Source organism: Helianthus annuus, chromosome 16 (genome assembly GCF_002127325.2).
Source record: "Helianthus annuus cultivar XRQ/B chromosome 16, HanXRQr2.0-SUNRISE, whole genome shotgun sequence".
Taxonomy (NCBI): Eukaryota; Viridiplantae; Streptophyta; class Magnoliopsida; order Asterales; family Asteraceae; genus Helianthus; species Helianthus annuus.
Window position 1 is genome coordinate 6,552,041 of NC_035448.2, and position 19,910 is coordinate 6,571,950.

Here is a 19,910-nt window from a genome sequence, read left to right on the forward strand (position 1 = left end):
ATTTTGTTTTGGTCCTCGTTATGTTTTGGTCATTGGTCGTTATGTTTTCGACATTGGTCGTAATGTTTTCGAAATTCGTCAAAAATGTATTATTGATCTACCACCATAAGATTCAAAAGTACATAATACCTTTCTACTTCATTAACACAAAAAACAACATACATTACATCATGTCATTAACACAAAAAAACAACATACATTACATCATGTCCTTACATCAGGATTAAATACTACTGCACTTAAACAAACAACACATGGAATATGAACAAGACCCAACTGAGAACCAAAAACTTCTTCAATTTGATAGCTTTTGCTTCACTTTCTTTAAGTTTGCCTTCAACAACTATGTTGGCCTGATGAAGCAACCTGTTAGATTCTTCCAATGTGTTCTTCTTCCTTAGCAAACCAGGTATGATATCGACGCATCTTTGACACCTTTCCTGATCGTACCAGCCAATAAATCAACAATTGTTGCCCTATATTACACACCATAACATGTATTAACGATCTACATCAAAATGAGTTCAAATTTAGAGTACTTACGGGTTCAAGGCATGCATAAAATCGACGACCAGGGTTCTTGCTAGTCCATGATGTTACGATCACAGCCTCTTTCCCACAGGCAGATCACCATGATTAATCACCCAAAATCACATTGAGAAACCCTAAAATTTGAAGACTTTATGTTGCACATTGGAAATTAGGGTTTCTGGGCGTTATAAAGGGGGGGGGGGGGTTGGGGGGATGACATAATTACTCGCATGTGCTTATCAGGTGCCAAAAATTAACAGGGATTTTTAACTAGGTTGGGTATAAAGGACTAAAGTTGCAACAAATTACCTAGTAAAGGACATCGACTGTCAACATTCGTTAAAAAGGACACCGCCTAAAAAGTGGTATAAAGATAAAAGACAAAACTTGTAATGTTCCTTTTTTTAATTCATAAAATCTTCATAGAAAGGCATGTGCAAATCTCATGACCTTCGCATCCAGGGACGAACCCAAATAGAGTGGGTAGGGGTCCCCGGACCTCAATCTTTTTTTAAATTTTACAAGATCCGATTGATTAAATTTTTTCAAAGACCTCATACAAATAATTGTTTGGACCTTATGGTTATAAAAGTAAAGTTGGTGTAGTGGTAAATTTGCTTATTTAACAAGAAGAGGTTACAGGTTCAAGCCTAATTCAACTTGTTTTTTGCTTTTGTTTTTTCCTTTTGTAAGTTCAAATCAAGATTAGTATTTTTAAAAAAACAAATTAAACATACAGACATATACATACATAGCAAACACCCAAATCTTTTTTTTTTAAATTTTAACCTGTTTTAGACTTTATGAGGTGATCCTTATGAATTGGTCGGTTATTAGCTACTTTGGTATTGCATTACCCACTATGATTGGTATTGCGTTACCATTTGTTTGGAGGCAGAAAATTCTCCAGGAACACAAATATAACATAAACGGTAATCACTTATCTAAAACTAATTAATTATATCTAAGCATACAAAAATACACCAGCAGCTCTTTAACATCTAAGCAATGACTAACACGCCTCTCTAATTGTTGAGTCAAAAACAACGACGAAGCAAAAAAAAAAAAAAAAAAAAAATCGAACATGGCTAAATTGAATTAAATTTACGACAACCACAACCCCGCCCCCTACGCGAAGGACCGCCAACCCGAAAAATCTAACTTGTAGTTGTGAAAAATCTTAACAATGAAAAAAGCGGACCCGGCCCATTAGAAAAAAAAAATCTTGGGACCACAACTTTTCGCACCTCAAGCTAGCATTAAGTAGCACAAATGGGTTATGACTAAACAAGATGTATATTTTTTTAGTTGATTGATCATGACAAGATAGAAGACAAAATGATATTTGATGTTTACAAATACCTACTTGATTGCTTGTTTTATCTAGTTATAAACAACACTATATTCACATCCATTCGGTGTTCTTTTAACTAAAAGAATAGTCAAACTAAGAAAACCCAAAATCTACAAATTTAAAAAGGTACATATTTATTAATAAAAATAAATAGATTCTTCTGTACTATACTTGTCTGCTGCTTGTACATACATAATAAAGCCTTTTCCAATTTACAAAGCTCTAAAAAGCTGGCCCTTGTGCACATCTAAAACATCAACAAAATTCTACACACAACTCATGTGAATTTTATGTACTCCTATAATATTCCTAATTAATAAACTAATTTCCTATTAACCAAAAATAACATTTTTGCTCTATAAACAACTACTTGACAATGTCTACGCATCACATTATGTTATACAGTACAATTCTACGATGCAGACGATTATAGAGGCATAAAAAGTGAGAAAACGCAACTCCTTTTAGGAATTTGTATTCCCATGTTCATCATTCAAAGTCTAACCGTGCTCGACACTTCAACAAGTCTCTGTGTTATTAGAAAAACAAAATAATAGATCAGAAAACTATCTTAAAAATATGATTAAAACATATAATGATATAATTAAAGTTGAAGCAAGTTAGTTAAGTTAGTTGTGATTTATACATACCCAATGATCCAGCTTCCGAGTTCTTCGTCAATCTTATTCGTTTGCACGATTCAACAAACATCCTAGAAAATCAAACCGAAAACGGTTAATTCATCAGAAAAATAATTATCTATGTATATTCATAACAGACCAAAGAATAGTGTTTCTTTTGTCTTTTATGGTTTTTTTATAGTAAACTTTAAGATTTTTCATTTTTTAGTAAAACTTTGGTTTTCTATAATTTTGACACAAAAGTTAAATGAGTTTAGTTTTTGTTTTATGTTTTTTTTTCTAGGAGTTGATCGCCGTTCGGTTGCTACTTAGCTTTCTAATATGTGTTGGTATAAAATTCGACTTCGTCTATGTTTTACGTCACCTATGTCCCTTGGTGTTAAAAATTCGTGTTTTTATTTTACAGTTTTTTTTCAGTTTTAGTCGTCATTCGCATGTCCCGCACCGCAACGCAAGGGGCATATTAAGACTAGTTGTAATAATTTATGCACATGCAAACTTACTTCCATGGAACATCACCAACTAACATCCAGTCTCCATCTTTATCTTCATAAGTTGGAACATATTCAGTACCATTCACAGGGTCCATCAACTTCATCTCCTCCATCACATTTTCTATTCAATAAATTAGGTAAAACTTGAATTGATTGTAAACAAACACATATAGTTAATAATACATAATAATTCAGATCATTAAATTATGTTCTTACTGATTGCAAAACAGGAGAACATATCTTCAAAACTAGACAGAAGTTGCTGATATCCTGAGTACAATTCAAGATCAACTTTTCTTAAATACGGTGCTCCGTCAACCGCCACCTTCACATACTTGCAACCGCTCTTCGCCATGTTTTTCCGGTAAGATCTAACCGGTGGCCATCCTACCACTTGCTCCCTGTAAATATTATCATATCAATCGGTCGTTAATCAATTCAAGTGACACATTGCAACTAATGAAATAATATTATTTAGTTTATTTTTTCATCAACAATTTATGTTCATTAATCATTTTCTATATATAAATACGCAGTTATGTTAGATTTATATCTGTCAGTATTCCTATATTTTTATAAATTTTAAAAACAAACTTAGGATGAATAGCAACAAAAATTCTATATTTTTATATATTTTTTTGTATAATATTTATGTATTACTTAATTCGCTTTTACTTTAATAACTTACATTCGTTAATCATTTTATAAATTACATAAACACATAGTTAACTTAAATTTATATTTATGAACATTCCGGCATAAAAAACGTAGTTATATTCAAATAAAGTAATTTCTGTACCTGAACCGTGACAAACTGAATTAAAACCGACCGAGCAACATGGGAACTAATATCAGTATCATTACTATCAGAACCAGTACTTGTATACGGTTTATGGTTTTCAAGCAATGTAAAGCACATGTCGGTAATATTTCTGTATTATTTAATTTGTTTTTACTTTAATAAGTTACATTCCTTAATCATTTTATAATATAAATTCGTAGTCGATCATCTTAAATTTATATCCGTCAACATTCCGGCATAAAAAACGTAGTTATATTCAAATAAAGTACTTTGTGTACCTGAACCGTGACAGACTGAATTAAAACCGACCGAGCAACATGGGTACTAATATCAGTATCAGTACTATCGGAACCAGTACCTGTATACGTTTTATATGGTTTTCAAGCAATGTAAAGCACATGTCGGTAACTTTTTGGCATATTACGACTTTATTTTTTAAGTTTTCTCTTTCGGTTAATATACCAGGTATCAGTAACATAACGAACCAAACTAGTACCGGCCAAATTTTGCTACTACAGATTACGATCGAACTTACTTTGAAGGAGGAGATCTCCTTAAGACGGAGCATTCCGAGCTGGATCGATCAGTCCCGCCTAACTTTAGATCAGTTGTAACCGAAAACGTTCGTTTCGCTCCTGATTTTCGAGAGTTACCGCCTGGCAATCCTAAGGTGAGCTCTGTATCATTGGTATTAAGGCTACCGATGGAGACTATGGCGGTGGTAGGTGGCTCCGACGTGATGGTGGATGCTTCAGATGACATTTTGGTTGGTATGATTGTTATAAAAAAAGTTGGTTGTGTGAGTGAGTGTATGGGAAACTTTGTGAAGTTATATAGAGAGTGACAATAGATTATCGAACCATTGAAGGTTTGACACGTGTTGTTTTCAAGAGCGGTTAAGATTCTTCCATGTTACTTCCAGCAGGGATGTGAATTTATAACACGAACCTAACACGAAATTCGTGAGTTTAATTTTAGTTTAAACGGGTTTGTGTCAGTTTCAGGTTAAATCCACAAACCTGTTTAGATAAACAGATCGGGTTTGGGTCAAACAAGTCGGGTTGACGTGTTAACCCATTTAAACAATTTACAATACATTATATTTTTACAATATGTGTTATGTTATAAATTAAATTGGTGTGTCAAATTATGAGTTTAAAAGAGAAATTAACATAAGATTTTATAATATAAATGTAATTGTATTGTATACGTTTGTGTTTTTTAAGTAAATTATGATTTTACTATAAATTTGCAAACAACTTAAAAATTCGGGTTAAGCGGGTCATGTTCGGGTCAATTTGCGAATATTTTGGTCGTGTTCGGGTTCATATGTATGACATGATTTTCGGGTTCGGGTCGGGTTCAGGTTCGTCTAGAATTTTTGGGTTCGTGTCAGGTTGAACCCAACAACCCATGAACACGACCCGTTTAGCACCCCTACCTTCGAGTGCATCATAGATTCAGAGGTTGTGTTGTTGCCTTTGAGAGTTTGGGGTGCATCTTGCCTATAGATTGTGATTAGGGTGTAAACGAGTTGAGCGGCTCGTGAGTTATTTGAGACCGACTTGCTTAAAGTTTTAATTGAGTTAATTTTAAACAAGTTCGAGCCCGTGCTCTACTTATTAAGTTCGAGCTGTTTTGCGAGATTAAACGAGCATATTATTTAAATAACTTTTATTTAATATGTTTTTATAATAACTATCATTATATTTAATATTATGATAAAAATAACTAGACTATATATATACATACAACTTAATTGATTAAATTATAAACGAGTCGAATTCAAGCTCAAGCCAAGTTAAACGAGCTAAACTTGAGTCTTTACAAGTCCGGGTTTAACTCGGTTTTTTACACCCCTTATTACGAGTTACGACCACTGCATTGATTTTTTAAATGGTAACCCAAATGTCTTGTTATAGAAAAAACGATTTGAAAGAGATATATATGTACATGAATGCTATATGAAATTAAACACACGTTATTGTTTAGCTATAAAAATGAATTTGTTGATTTAACCTGCTATAAATGCAAAATCATGGAGAGAGAGAGAGATGGACCCATATGTCGGGTCACTTAATGTTTTAGATGGATATATGTTATGATAGTTGAATCTTCTTTTCAACACTTGTTTTATTTTTTCGAAAGGCAAGGAACGGCATGTCAATCACTATGACACCGGACGTTGTGGTCAATGTCGACTACTTGATCGTCGCCAGTCCCTTAGCACTCCCTGATGTATGGAAACCCGACCTCCACCCGCCCGAAGACACGATAGTGGAATAATCGGTAAAAACTCGCCTCCCATCCAAGTCGAACCGGTGCCACCCGTATTCACTCTTCACCTGGATGCGTAGAAAATAATGAAAAGAGTGGAAATCGAACATGAGTCACAAAGACCATCAATTCTTTCCCCAACCACTCCAACACTACCTTGCCTTTTCAACACTTATTTGGTTTAACAAGTTGGTCCGATCTTAAAACCTGTTTGGCTAGGAAATTGAGTAACAACAATTTTTCCTACCATCATATCATTAATTAGTTTCGTATAGTTTAGGAAAAACTCATTGTTTATTGTTTATATGTGTTTAATAAAGAAAAATAAAAGGGTTAGCAAAAGGGAGTAAAGTTCCCGTACAAATAACTTTAACGTATTAAACGTATGAATAGCATGAAAAAGGCAAAAAAAAAAAAAAAAAAAAAAAAAAAACGTCTTGTAGAGTAATTTTAATTAAGCGGCGCCCACCGCTGCTCTTATTTGCTTGTAGCGTAATTTTGATCTTATAAAGTAATTTTGATCTTTTAGAGTAATTTTGTAAAATGTTCTTGTAAAGTAATTTTGATCAAAAAACTATACCTCACAAAAAAACTCCCAGAAAACCTAACACCCACCCCTCCAAAAAAAAAACATTCAGTTCGTACGTTTTATACGTTAAAGTTATTTGTATTTGATCTTTTGTCTAGCTAAATGTATCTCCTAACATACTCCCCCTTCCACCTCACAACTCATGAGATGGACATTAATTTTTCAGTAAATTGCAGTTTTACCCCCTGTGGTTTAGGGGCGCCGACACCCCTACCCCTTATCACTGGCCAGACCCCTCTTTCATCTGTTAAGTTAATCGATTTAATGGATTTTAAAGGTTTTCCACATATTGTGATTAAGAGGTTTTTCATGTTCTTCCTGGTCGGAACTTTGTGTTTCATTGAAAACCCAGATCGTTGAGGGTAGTTCTTCACAGAGTTGAGTTGTGCTGTTTCCGTTAAGAGAGATCTTGGGGAAGTTCTTCACAGATCTGAATGCGTTGTTCTGGGCGTTGGATTTGTTACAGTTTTCGGTGACTAATCCTGCTGTTACTCAATTAAACTACAAATTATTGGTTATGTTAGAAAATATAATGAAATTACCTTACGATAAGTGGTGTTGTCTTCTTCAACGATCAAACCAGCTTTGATACAAAAGGCTTTTAAGACCTCGATGTTGTCGATGTTAGCGGCGATTATAGCTTTGAATCTGATTGTGAACCTGATTTTGAATATGATTTGATTGTATATTAGATTTTTTTCAAATAAAAGAATAATATAATAAGAATCAGGGGCAAAAACGACTTTTCACCTTCTCATTAACAATCAAAGTAACATTGACTGGACAGAGGGTTATGGATTGACGCAATCAGGAAACGACCGGGGGTAAGACAACAGAATTTTGAAAATAAAGGATAAGGGTGTCAGCACCCCAAAACCACATAGAGTAAAATTGCAGTTTACTATTAACTTTTAATGATTGGTCTCCACCATTTTATAAAGGGACCTGCTAGATTTATCAACACCCAAAATAAAGAGTAAATTGCCAAAATTCTCCCAAAGGTTTGGGTATGTTTGTTAGTTTCATCCAAAACAACTTTTTGTATCATATTTGCCCTTCACTTTTGGGATTTTTTTTACCATTTTCATCCAAACGTCTAATTTGATTTATTTTTTCTGTTAAACATTTGGATGAAAATGACAAAAAAAATCTCAAATCTCAGAGACGATTTTGGCAAAAACAAATTAAACGTGTGGATGGAAATAACAAAGAAAACCTAAAACTGAAGGGCAATATAGTACAAAAAAATTGTTTTTATGAAACTGGCAAAATGCCCGAACCTCAGGGACGATTTTGATAGTTTACTACAAAATAAATTAAGAAAATATAAGACTATACGGTGTGGAGGGCTTGAAAATGACGCGTTATTCGACACGTGGATGACACGTAAGCACGCGTCAAAAAGTGGCGTGGTACCAAAAAGCGCAGTGTGAGATGGGGCGTGGAAGGGTGGCGTGGTGGGACATGTGGCATACACGTTTTATAATTATTTTCAATTTAAAAAACAAAGAAAATCAATAAAAACCCCACCACCCAATGAGAAGCCTCCACACCACATGTCACCAAACCTCCATGCCGGTGGAAAACATGTCGCTCTTCCCTCCGCGGCAGCCTAAACGCCAACAACATAGTGGTGTAGTGGCGTAGTTAAGGCATCCACGGCAAAAACCACGCCCCTCACCGTATGGTCTAAACGCGGGTTGGTTAATGGTAATTGAAGTGAGACCCAAAGACCATCATGCGACCCTATTTTTTTGTCGAGTTTAAAGGGGGGCCTTGTTTTATATATTTGGGAGCAATTCATACGACACGTGCATGTTCTAGATAAGTTGAATGGCGGGGTTAGTGTAAAAATGAGTGGTTTTGTGAAAAGTGTTTTAAGCCCTTAGATCTTGTAGTTAATGGTTGAGATCAAGAAAGGCTTAAAATTTAAATTATGTTTTATTTTTTAGACTAATTTGGCTAGATTAAGGGTAATAGTGTCTTTTTATATTGTATATTTAAATAAAGAAATTGCCATCAACTTTAATGCCGTGCAAGTTTCACCCATCTTTTTTTAACGTCAATAACTTTTTATACGTAATGTTTTTTAAAAAATAAATTACACCGTAATAACGAGTTTTTTTTATCTTTAATATGGGTACCATATTGTTATATTTATATAGATAAAAAAATTACGTACAGCACGAAGACTACTGGAATGCAGGTTTAAAACACATCATGAAGAACATATACTAGAATGCAGGTGTAAAACACCATGAATGCAAGTGTAAATGCGGGTTTAAAACACCATACGAAGAACACATACTGGACTGCAGGTTTAAAACACCATACGAAGAACACATACTGGACTGCAGGTTTAAAACACCATGAATCTAGGTTTAAAACACAACACAATAGATTTTCGCACAGAACAGAAAAGAAACCGTATTACAATGATGATGATAACTTCTTGTAATCTTAAAGATTTATACGAGATGACAAATAAATCATAGATTCTTAAAGAATCTTTTAAAAAAACAAATCGGAATCCTAAAATAACTCCGAGGCGATTATGAGAATATTTATCATTTAATTGAATTATTTAGTAAATTACTTTTTTACCCTTTTGAATTAATATAACTCAATGACACATGTCAGCTCCACAATATATCTCACACTACTCACACTCAAGCCTCTTTTTATAGGATCCTCAATCTGTATAATGAAAAAAAATCTATCACCAAATGAGAAGCCTCCACACCACATATCACCTAACCTCATGCTGGTGGAAAACATGCTGCCTTTCCTCCATGTCAGCCTAAACGCCAACAACAGGGTGGTGTAGTTGTGTGGTTAGGGCCTCCACGGCAAAAACACGCCCCTCACCGTATGGTATAAAAGCGGTTTGGTTAATGGTAATTGAGGTGAGACCCAAAGACCATCATGCGACCCTATTTTTTTGTCGAGTTTAAAGGGGGGCCTTGTTTTATATATTTGGGAGCAATTCATACGACACGTGCATGTTCTTGATAAGTTGAATGGCGGGGTTAGTGTAAAAATGAGTGGTTTTGTGAGAAGTGTTTTAAGCCCTTAGATCTTGTAGATAATGATTAAGATCAAGAAAGGCTTAAAATTTAAATTATGTTTTATTTTTTTTTAGACTAATTTGGCTAGATTAGGGGTAATAGTGTCTTTTTATATTGTATATTTAAATAAAGAAATTGCCATCAACTTTAATGCACGTGCAAGTTCCACCCATCTTTTTTAGCGTCAATAACTTTGTATACGTAACGTTTTTAAAAAATAAATTACACCATAATAATGAGTTTTTTTATCTTTAATATGAGTACCATATTGTTATATTTATATAGATAAAAAAATTACGTATAGCACGAAGCCTACTGGAATGCATGTTTAAAACACTATATGAATAACATATACTAGAATGCAGGGGTAAAACACCATGAATGCAAGTGTAAATGCGGGTTTAAAACACCATGCAAATAACATACGAAGAACACATACTGTACTGCAGGTTTAAAACACCATACGAAGAACATACGAAGAACACATGCTGGACTGCAGGTTTAAAACACCATGAATGTAGGTTTAAAACACCACACAATATATTTTCGCATAGAACAGAAAAGAAACCGTATTACAATGATGATGATAACTTCTTGTAATCTTAAAGATTTATACAGATGACAAATAAATCACAGATTCTTAAAGAATCTTTAAAAAAACAAATCGGAATCCGTAAATAACTCCCAGGCGATTATCGGAATATTTATCATTTAATTGAATTATTGAGTAAATTACTTTTTTACCCTTTTGAATTAATATAACTCAATGACACATGTCAGCCCCACAATATATCTCACACTACTCACACTCAAGCCTCTTTTTATAGGATCCTCAATCTGTATAATGAAAAAAAAATCTATCACCCAATGAGAAGTCTCCACACCACACATCACCTAACCTCATGCTGGTGGAAAACATGTCGCCCTTCCCTCCATGTCAGCCTAAACGCTAACAACATGGTGGTGTAGTGGTGTGGTTAGGGCCTCCACGGCAAAAACCACGGCCCTCACCGTATGGTCTAAAAGCGGGTTGGTTAATGGTAATTGAGGTGAGACCCAAAGACCATCATGCGACCCTATTTTTTGTCGAGTTTAAAGGGGGGCCTTGTTTTATATATTTGGGAGCAATTCATACGACACGTGCATGTTCTAGATAAGTTGAATGGCGGGGTTAGTGTAAAAATGAGTGGTTTTGTGAGAAGTGTTTTAAGCCCTTAGATCTTGTAGTTAATGGTTGAGATCAAGAAAGGCTTAAAATTTAAATTATGTTTTATTTTTTAGACTAATTTGGCTAGATTAGGAGTAATGGTGTCTTTTTATATTGTATATTTAAATAAAGATATTGCCATCAACTTTAATGCACGTGCAAGTTCCACCCATCTTTTTTTAACATCAATAACACTTTTATACGTAACGTTTTTAAAAAAATAAATTACACCATAATAACGAGTTTTTTTATCTTTAATATGAGTACCATATTGTTATATTTATAGAGATAAAAAAAATTACGTATAGCACAAATCCTACTGGAATGCAGGTTTAAAACACTATATGAAGAACATATACTAGAATGCAGGTGTAAAACACCATGAATGCAAGTTTAAATGCGGGTTTAAAGAACCATGCGAAGAACATACGAAGAACACATACTGGACTGCAGGTTTAAAATACCATGAATGTAGGTTTAAAACACCACACAATAGATTTTCGCACAGAACAGAAAAGAAACCGTATTACAATGATGATGATAACTTCTTGTAATCTTGAAAATTTATACGAGATGACAAATAAATCATAGATTCTTAAAGAATCTTTAAAAAAACAAATCGGAATCCTAAAATAACTCCCAGGCGATTATGGGAATATTTATCATTTAATTGAATTATTGAGTAAATTACTTTTTTACCCTTTTGAATTAATATAACTCAATGACACATGTCAGCCCCACAATATTTCTCACACTACTCATACTCAAGCATATTTTTATAGGATCCTCAATCTGTATAATGAAAAAAAAAACTATCACCCAATGAGAAGCCTCCACACCACACATCACCTAACCTCATGCTGGTGGAAAACATGCTGCCCTTCCCTCCATGTCAACCTAAACGCCAACAACAGGGTGGTGTAGTATAACAACCCTCCTAAAATATTTCCAACACTCCAATAATATTTAGAATGTCCCTATACGTCCTAAAATGCACCTCGTATACGAAAACCGGTCCCAAAATACCTTTATATAATTAAAAATAAAATAAAAACAATTATTTAAGTCTATCGCGGGACGCGACAGACTACACGTGAAGCCTACGTGGGGCGCGACAGCCTGGCTACGCAGCCTCACCCTGAGCTGCCACGTGGCAGCCTCGTGTCGAGTCTAGTATCCGAATCAGCAACCCTAGGGCCTACCCTAGTTGGCGTCGCGGGCCGCGAAGCCCTCTTTGGTTTCCGTCACGGGGCGCGACAAGGTCGTGGATCAGCCCTATAAATAGAGTCGAGGTGCTCAATTCACAAACCGTTCATCACACAACTTTCTCTCTAAATTTCTTGTAGTACAAGTAATTCACGGGCATTATACCCACTAAAATAACGAAGTTCTGCCTCGTTGTAAGTATCATAACCCCCGGTTACGTATTAGATACTCTGCCTGATTGATCTAGCGCTCCGTAACGGCTGTTGAGGCTCTGCCCGGCGTAGTCGTTGGAGTTATGTATCGGGGAGGGTATACCTAATGTAAAATTGGGTTATTATACTAACGCATGTGTATTATTTAAAATTTATAGATTATAGCCTGGAAGCCACAGGAAATTACCTAAAGTAGCAATGTGAGTAATCTCCTTTTTCTAAACCTTTTTGCAAACTGTTTTTTACATAACTTTAAATATTTAAATTATAAATAACAGTTATTGAGTCTTTGTAATTCTTCAATTACTGCCGTATGTTGAGGTTTTGTATACAAAATGTGGAACACGTTACCATTGGACAACGAGATAGCCAATGTGTAATATGACCCACCAGTCAGGATTGACAGTACTGAATGAGTAATTGTGTAGAAATAAACATTGTAATCGCTCTCAATACTGTGAAATGATAAAACTCTTCTTGATTAAATTGGGATTCACTCACCAGTATTTCCCACTGACAAAATGTTTTTAAACGCGTTTCAGGTAACAAAATGTGAAAAGCCAACTAGAAGCCAGCTGGACAGCACTGGAGGCTCGGAAAAGTGGCTATAAAAGTTACGTAAATAAAGAAGATGTTTTATTTCAATAAAATAGGGTTTATCCCTATAAACTTGTTTGTAACAAAAAAAACTTGGATTTTATCCCAACATAATTATTATAAAATGTGGTTTTTACTCTGATAAAATATTTCTTAACTACGGTCCTGATGAAATTTCCGCTGCCAAAAAATAATAAACACCGATACCACCATCTCTAAGTAGGCCGCGGCCGCCCGCCTCCCGAGGCAGGGGTCGGGGGTTGCGACAGAAAGTGGTATCAGAGCTACAACCACTGATTTCAGCCATAGAAGTGTTCGGGTGACACCAAACTCTTATCTTTTATGTTTGGAAATTATCTACGGGATTATGTGCGCATATTATTGATTTGTGTTATTTGACAATTTGTTAGTTTACAGTATGAGTGACCAAGGACCTTCGGATGCTTACCATCAGTTATCCAACTCTCCTAGGGATGAAGGAACTTCTTCCCAGCCTACCCCCTCGGGGTATTCGGCTGACACCGAAGAAGGGATTTTCGTATTCAAAGCACAATCTGAAGAGCCATTCCCTCACAAAAAGAGATGATGGTTCAGCAGAGGAGCTCATGAGCGTAGAAAAAGAATGAGAAAACTTCAGCAGCAGCGAGCTTTAGCAGCCGCCAATAGAGAAATGAATGCTCAAACTCATGATATACTTAATAGGAGATTAGCAAATTTTCATATCTTAGCTACAACAGCTGCAGACCCGAATTTGGAACAACTCATAGCACACCAGCCGTTACCACTATTTCCCACACAACCTATGGAAATTGAGCCAAACCCAATAGACCAAATTTCAGCACCCGCTTTTCACCCAGCTGAAATCCCAAGTGTCCCAGCACCACATCCCCTAGACTATGACCCATGGTTTGACGACCACAGGGATTACCAGCAACTTTACCCAATAGAGGAATCCATGCAAAACCCAGTAGCACCCTATCCCAAGCTGGACCCTCTGGATCCATATTGGGATAATGACCAGTACATCAGAGAAATCCTAGAGAACCCTTACCCACACAAAGAACCGATGCCCCAGTTTCCTGACCCAATACTAGCACCAACCCCACCCATGAGTACTGAGAATGTGTAAGAAATCTGAACTTTGGTGAAGAGTTGTTAGACGAAAGTGAAAGGATAAGACAGATAAGTGAAAGGCTCGTCTGGAAATGAATCAAGAAATAATACTAATATATATATATATACATATATATATGTATATATATGTGTGTGTGTGTGTATGTGTGTGTGTGTTTGTATGTTGAAAAAAAATAATTAAATAAATATATACGTATATCCCCTAAAAATTGATAATAGCTACGGATGCATACTAGTATTGTACTTTAGATTTCAGTTCCAGTTTGTAGTAGACGCATATATATATAAAATAGAGTAAAGGAAGCAATGTTTGACGATTTTGATCAAAATGCTTGTTGTGTGATTGGTCGCATTGGATATTGTCTTGAGATATTAATATGTGGTAAATGTTTATGATTCAGATGGACAACGAAGTGAATCAAGAAAATCCAAATAACGATAATAACGGAAACCAAGTAGATAACAGTGCCATCCAACACATAGTGGCACAAGGGATTTTAGACGCAATGCCATATATTATCAAAACGAAGGAAGCGGAAAATAATAAAAGTAATAGTGGAAGTAAACGACTACCTACTGAACCCAATCACAGCGTAAACAATGGACCCTTACTTCAATTGCCAATTCCAAAAAGAAGAAGAACCATGTCTTATGGTTGCTCTTACAAAGAATTCTGGTCCTGTAAACCAATAGAATTCTCTGGAAATGAGGGAGCCATTGCAGTTCTACGCTGGATAGAAAAGACTGAGGCAGTCTTAAAAATAAGCAAGTGCATAGAAGAGGATAAGATACTGTTTGCTTCCAATTTGTTTAAGAACTCAGCTTTAGAATGGTGGAACACTATCCTCCAGTCTAGGGGTAGTGACAGAACCTATAATATGGAATGGAATGAGTTTAAGAATATGGTTGAAAGGAAATTTTGTCCTCCCAATGAAAAGGAACAGATAGCTAATAAATTCTTAACCCTTAGAATGATTGGAGTAGACAGCAAGGGTTACACTACTACATTCTTTGAATATGCTAGAATAGTGCCAACCCTAGCATCACCAAAACCAGTATTAATCTCTTGTTACATTTGGGGATTAATCAGTGAAATTAGACATGTAGTCAAGGCAGCTAGACCCCAAACTATAGAAGAAGCTGTAGAACTAGCAAATACCTTAACTAATGAACTGGTACGTACACAAGAAGAAAACCAGAGGAAAAACCTAGCTCAAAAGCTTACCCAAGAACTTTGCTATGGAAATTCCAATCGTGGGAAGAATATAGGTTCTACTTCTACACCTTACTGCAAGTATTGCAAAAGGAAGCATTCTGGAAGATGCACCATATACTATAATTTCTGCAAAATATCTGGACACAAGGAAGAAGACTGCAGGAAGAAACCTAACAATAGGACATGCTACAATTGTGGAGAATAAGGTCATATCAAGCCAAACTGTCCGAAACTAGCTCCAGCCATGAACAACAAGACTACTAGAATGCTAGAGCTTTTGTTCTGACTGCAGAAGAAGCCAATATGATTCCGGGCGTGACAGCCGGTACGTTTTTAGTTAATAATGTTTTTGCTAAAGTATTATTTGAATCTGGTGCGAACCAAAGTTTTATTAATACTTCATTTTGCAAACTTCTCAATCAACCATTAACTAAACTCCCTTAAGAATGTCTAGTAGAAACAGCAAATGGAGAATCCATTAAGATTTCTGAAATCTTGCAGGGAGCAAGAATAGAAATTTTAAATCAAAAGTTTATTGCAAATCTTTACCCAATGAATCTGGCAGGATTTGATGTTGTATTAGGAATGGATTGGTTAATAGCCAATAAAGCCAGTATTCTATGTGATCAAAAATCAATCCAAGTAAATTCACCAAAAGGTGAAAAGATCACAATTAAAGGAGATAAGCCATTTAGATCCACAAAATTCATCTCTGTAATAAAAACAGCAAGTTGTGCAAGAAAAGGGTCACTAGTGTATATGATTTCTGTAATCATTAACTGTCACACCGGATATTTCCACGTATTACCGGTGGGCCCGGTGGGGAGTATCGTGACGTAGTTGATATCATCATAGTCAAACAACACAATTTAAATGCACAGCGGAAGCAAAAGATAGATACATTTCAACCGAATAAGAGTGTAATATTAAGTATTACAAAATGGCTGAAAAGATCCATAGGCGGATCAAATAAAAAGGAAACTTTGTTCAACAGATTTTAAGGCATATGAGCTTGCAAGACTCTTTATTTATGCTAGGAGAGGCCGGCCTATTCTGATTAGTACCTGCACTTAGCCTTTTTTGGGAAAATACGTCAGTTTACACTGGTAAATACAATTTAACTGACTCATTTTGAAAATGTTTAAGAAAATTGATTTGAATGCACATGGCACAAAACTTTTTATAACTTGGGATAATTATTTATATATAAACTTGTAAAAGAATTACATGTTTCTTATACGTTCAGTAGCCCGGGTTGACACCGGGTTAAAGATTAATAGACACACCACATGATATAGTTCCACGGCGAGTTATTCTCGAAACCGGAGGTTATACCTTATTATTTATATATGCACAGGCGGGTGTATGCCTACACCCCGTGCTTAGGTCGTGGCCATTTCTATGAATGATGCCAAGGATATCCGGGACATGGTCATTAACCCCCCAAAGGCTTTAAGCAAACAAAACACTTTAAACGGATCATTTCAATAAATTAACCATCATACGATTAAAGATTCAATGCCCGACCAAGCGGTATTTTATATACCGTATCCCAAGCCCATATAAGGGAAAATAAGTTAAAAGTATATCCCTGAGCAAGTATAATTCACAAACAGCAAATGCAAGTAGCTTTTACCGGGTCTCCTAATCTGGAACGAAGGTTTTTAATAACTTATTAGATTCCTAACGGGTCTTTAATTAAGCCTAAACTTAGACCGGTTAGTTTTAAAGGAAGATACGGTTCAAACTCACGATTAAGCGAAGACCAGAATAGAATGTGATTTAGACCCGACAAGTTTGGAGACTTGTGTAATATGGGTAAACTAAACACATTCTGGATTTTGAGACATAAATGATAGGGTTTGACCCGTTTCGGTCAATTTTTGCAAACTAGTTACATAAACCGAACCGAACGCGAAAAATGCATAACGGCTAACCATAAGAGTCATATACAGGTTTCCTAAGTTAATATGCCTTAAATATGTTGTGACATCAGTAAGATATCTCCTATTATGCCCAAAACGAATTTAAACTCAAATTATGCCCCGTAGGGGTATTTTGGTCATTTAAAAGGTTATAAAAGAGTTTAAATATTAATCTGAGTTTCAGGTCTGATCTAATCAGTAAGAATACTCAATTTAATAAGTTATATCAGTAAGGTATTACATATATGTGAAATTTATCATTTATAACCAAACTATGCACCGAAGGGGCATTTTGGTAATTTCACATAAGGTTTAAGGGTCAAATTTGGAAATCTGAGTTTAAAACTTTTGCTTACTGTTAAAGTATAAAAATTTACTAAAAATATCAGTAGGTATCAAGTCTTATATATTTAAAATAGTTTTAATACATACTATGCGTTTAAAACGCGTAAAAAGACGGTTTTAAGCGATTTCCGGGTTTTATAATGAAAGCTGATATTTTTATTATTCCAGAAGGTTCAAAATATTTTATTTATCATATTGGATCAGTAGAAAAAGGTTTGGTATCAAAAGGATTTGTAAAACTCATTTTGTAGCCCAAAAGGGCAAAACCGACAACTACCGAATTAAGCTTAGAACTCTATGTTATGCTCAGCCTAAAAATAAATAAAAATCTCCAAAAATCCCAAATTATTATTTTATATCAGTGGGTAAAAAGTTTGGTATAAAAATTTGGGTTTAAATAGGCTATATGCTAATTACGCCGTTTAATTAATAAAAAGCTTTCTAATTACGCTAATGAGCATAACTCCTAATCTAGACCTCAAACTGATGTCAAATTTTAGGGACAAGTTTATAAATCAGTAACTAAGGTTTCTATTCTTTTACGTTTTCAAAAATCTCGTTTTAAGGTTAAAAGGGCATAATAGTCAACATTTAAGCACTTAACGGAAACATGCATATGAATCGGATAACTAATGAACCAAGTTGTATAATCACAGAGGGTTATACTAACATGAAACCTGGTCCTAATAAAGCTCTAAGGCATTTCTAAACTGTGCTCTAATGGGTTGAACCGAGCTTAAACTGAAAATTATCAGGTTGAACATGTTTAGACTGAAAATTATCAGGTTGAACATGTTTAGACATGAACATGTTTAGACATGTTCTTACATTAATTACCAAGTTATATGAGTGATAAAACAGGTTGCATGGCTTCTACATTGTTAATTATGTGTTTATGCGAAAATTAACTTTCTGTTGACTTTTTATAATTATCTTTGACCCGACAATTGACCTAGTTAGAGTGGGAATCAGAGGGTGCCCTTTTAAGGGTTTATTACCCACATAATTACCAACTCATAGGTACTTTCAATTTGATATTTGACTGGACAAATTGTGAATAATCACGAAGTCAAACCTTAATTACGACGGTTTGACTTTAGGCTAATTAACTAGGCAAAACTGAATTAAGAAAGGTTAAGGACACTTATTGAGGTCCTATGCACGACTAATGACTCCTAGGAAGTGTGCTTGAGCTCCAGGAATCTCCAGAAGTTGAGTTGTGAGAGTTTTGAAATGCAAGTGCCCAAATGGTTACAAGTGAGCTTCTATATATATGAGTTTTAATCACATATGATCATGTCATGCAAGTCTACAAGTGTAATGAGATGTTTACAGGTGCCCCCTATGCATGAAATACCATTGGGACAGCCCCTGGTATGTAAAACAAGAGATTTAAGTCGGTTAACAGCTTTAACAGGAAGCTACCTGTGATTTTCTGTCGCTGTAGGTTCACGCGGCCCGCGTAAGGATCCATAAGGACCTTACGTGGCCGGTATGGTGCCGGGGTCAGGTTACACAAGTTTCATTAATTGCATTTTGGCCCCTGATCCTTTTTAAACGCGGTTTTCACTTTATTTCTTGCATTTTCAACCCTCTAACTTGACTTTTAAGGGCTCCATGACATAACCAACCACCGTTAAGTCCTCGGTTAACTTTTTGCTCACCCGAAAAGTTATAACTTTCAACGCTGACGCTTTTAACCCCCACATACGAATGTAAGCATAACTTTCTCATAATTTATCGAAACCTTGTGAAATTTTTATCGCTTATTCTAGTGAGCATAATTAATCGTTACAAAGCTTCGGGTTTGCTAAAAGGTCACTCAGAGGTATACTTTAAACATGTTGACACATTTGACCCCTGTAGTTTGTAATTTCTCACTTTCTTCCACAATTAGCTTCGTATGATCCATAATTCATTCGTTTAAGGGTATAAACATCGTGTAGGGTTATTGAAGGGTATATTTATCCATTGTCGACACTTTGAATCCTTTAATTCACATACTTTCTTTGTTTGTCAACTTTAGTCCTTCATAAGTACTCTTTTACACGTTAAAAGCTCATGACACGTGTCGATATAATATTGGGCATGAATTTACGAGGTGTTACATCCTCACCCCCTTAAAAGAAATCTCAACCTCGAGATTTACTGAAATAAATGAGGGTACTTTTCTTTCATTGTGGACTCTACCTCCCACGTGTACTCGGGACCTCTACGGGCATCCCACTTGACCTTCACAATTGGCACTTGCTTCCTTCGAAGCTTCTTAACCTGTCGATCCTTGATCGACAAAGGTTTTTCAACAAACTTTA

General features: G+C 35.4%; 1 protein-coding gene across 1 annotated transcript; it reads right to left on the reverse strand.

Moving 5' to 3' along the window:
* Positions 1-2,217: 2,217 nt before the first annotated feature.
* On the reverse strand, positions 2,218-4,628 carry LOC110917125 (auxin-responsive protein IAA1). The gene is made up of 5 exons (XM_022161740.2): positions 4,358-4,628; positions 3,237-3,421; positions 3,030-3,141; positions 2,536-2,597; positions 2,218-2,414 (listed from the first exon to the last, which is right to left on the reverse strand). Exons 1-5 carry the CDS (start codon positions 4,582-4,584, stop codon positions 2,404-2,406), a joined length of 597 nt encoding a protein of 198 aa, XP_022017432.1. The 5' UTR covers positions 4,585-4,628; the 3' UTR covers positions 2,218-2,403.
* Between the last annotated feature and the right edge of the window lie 15,282 nt (positions 4,629-19,910).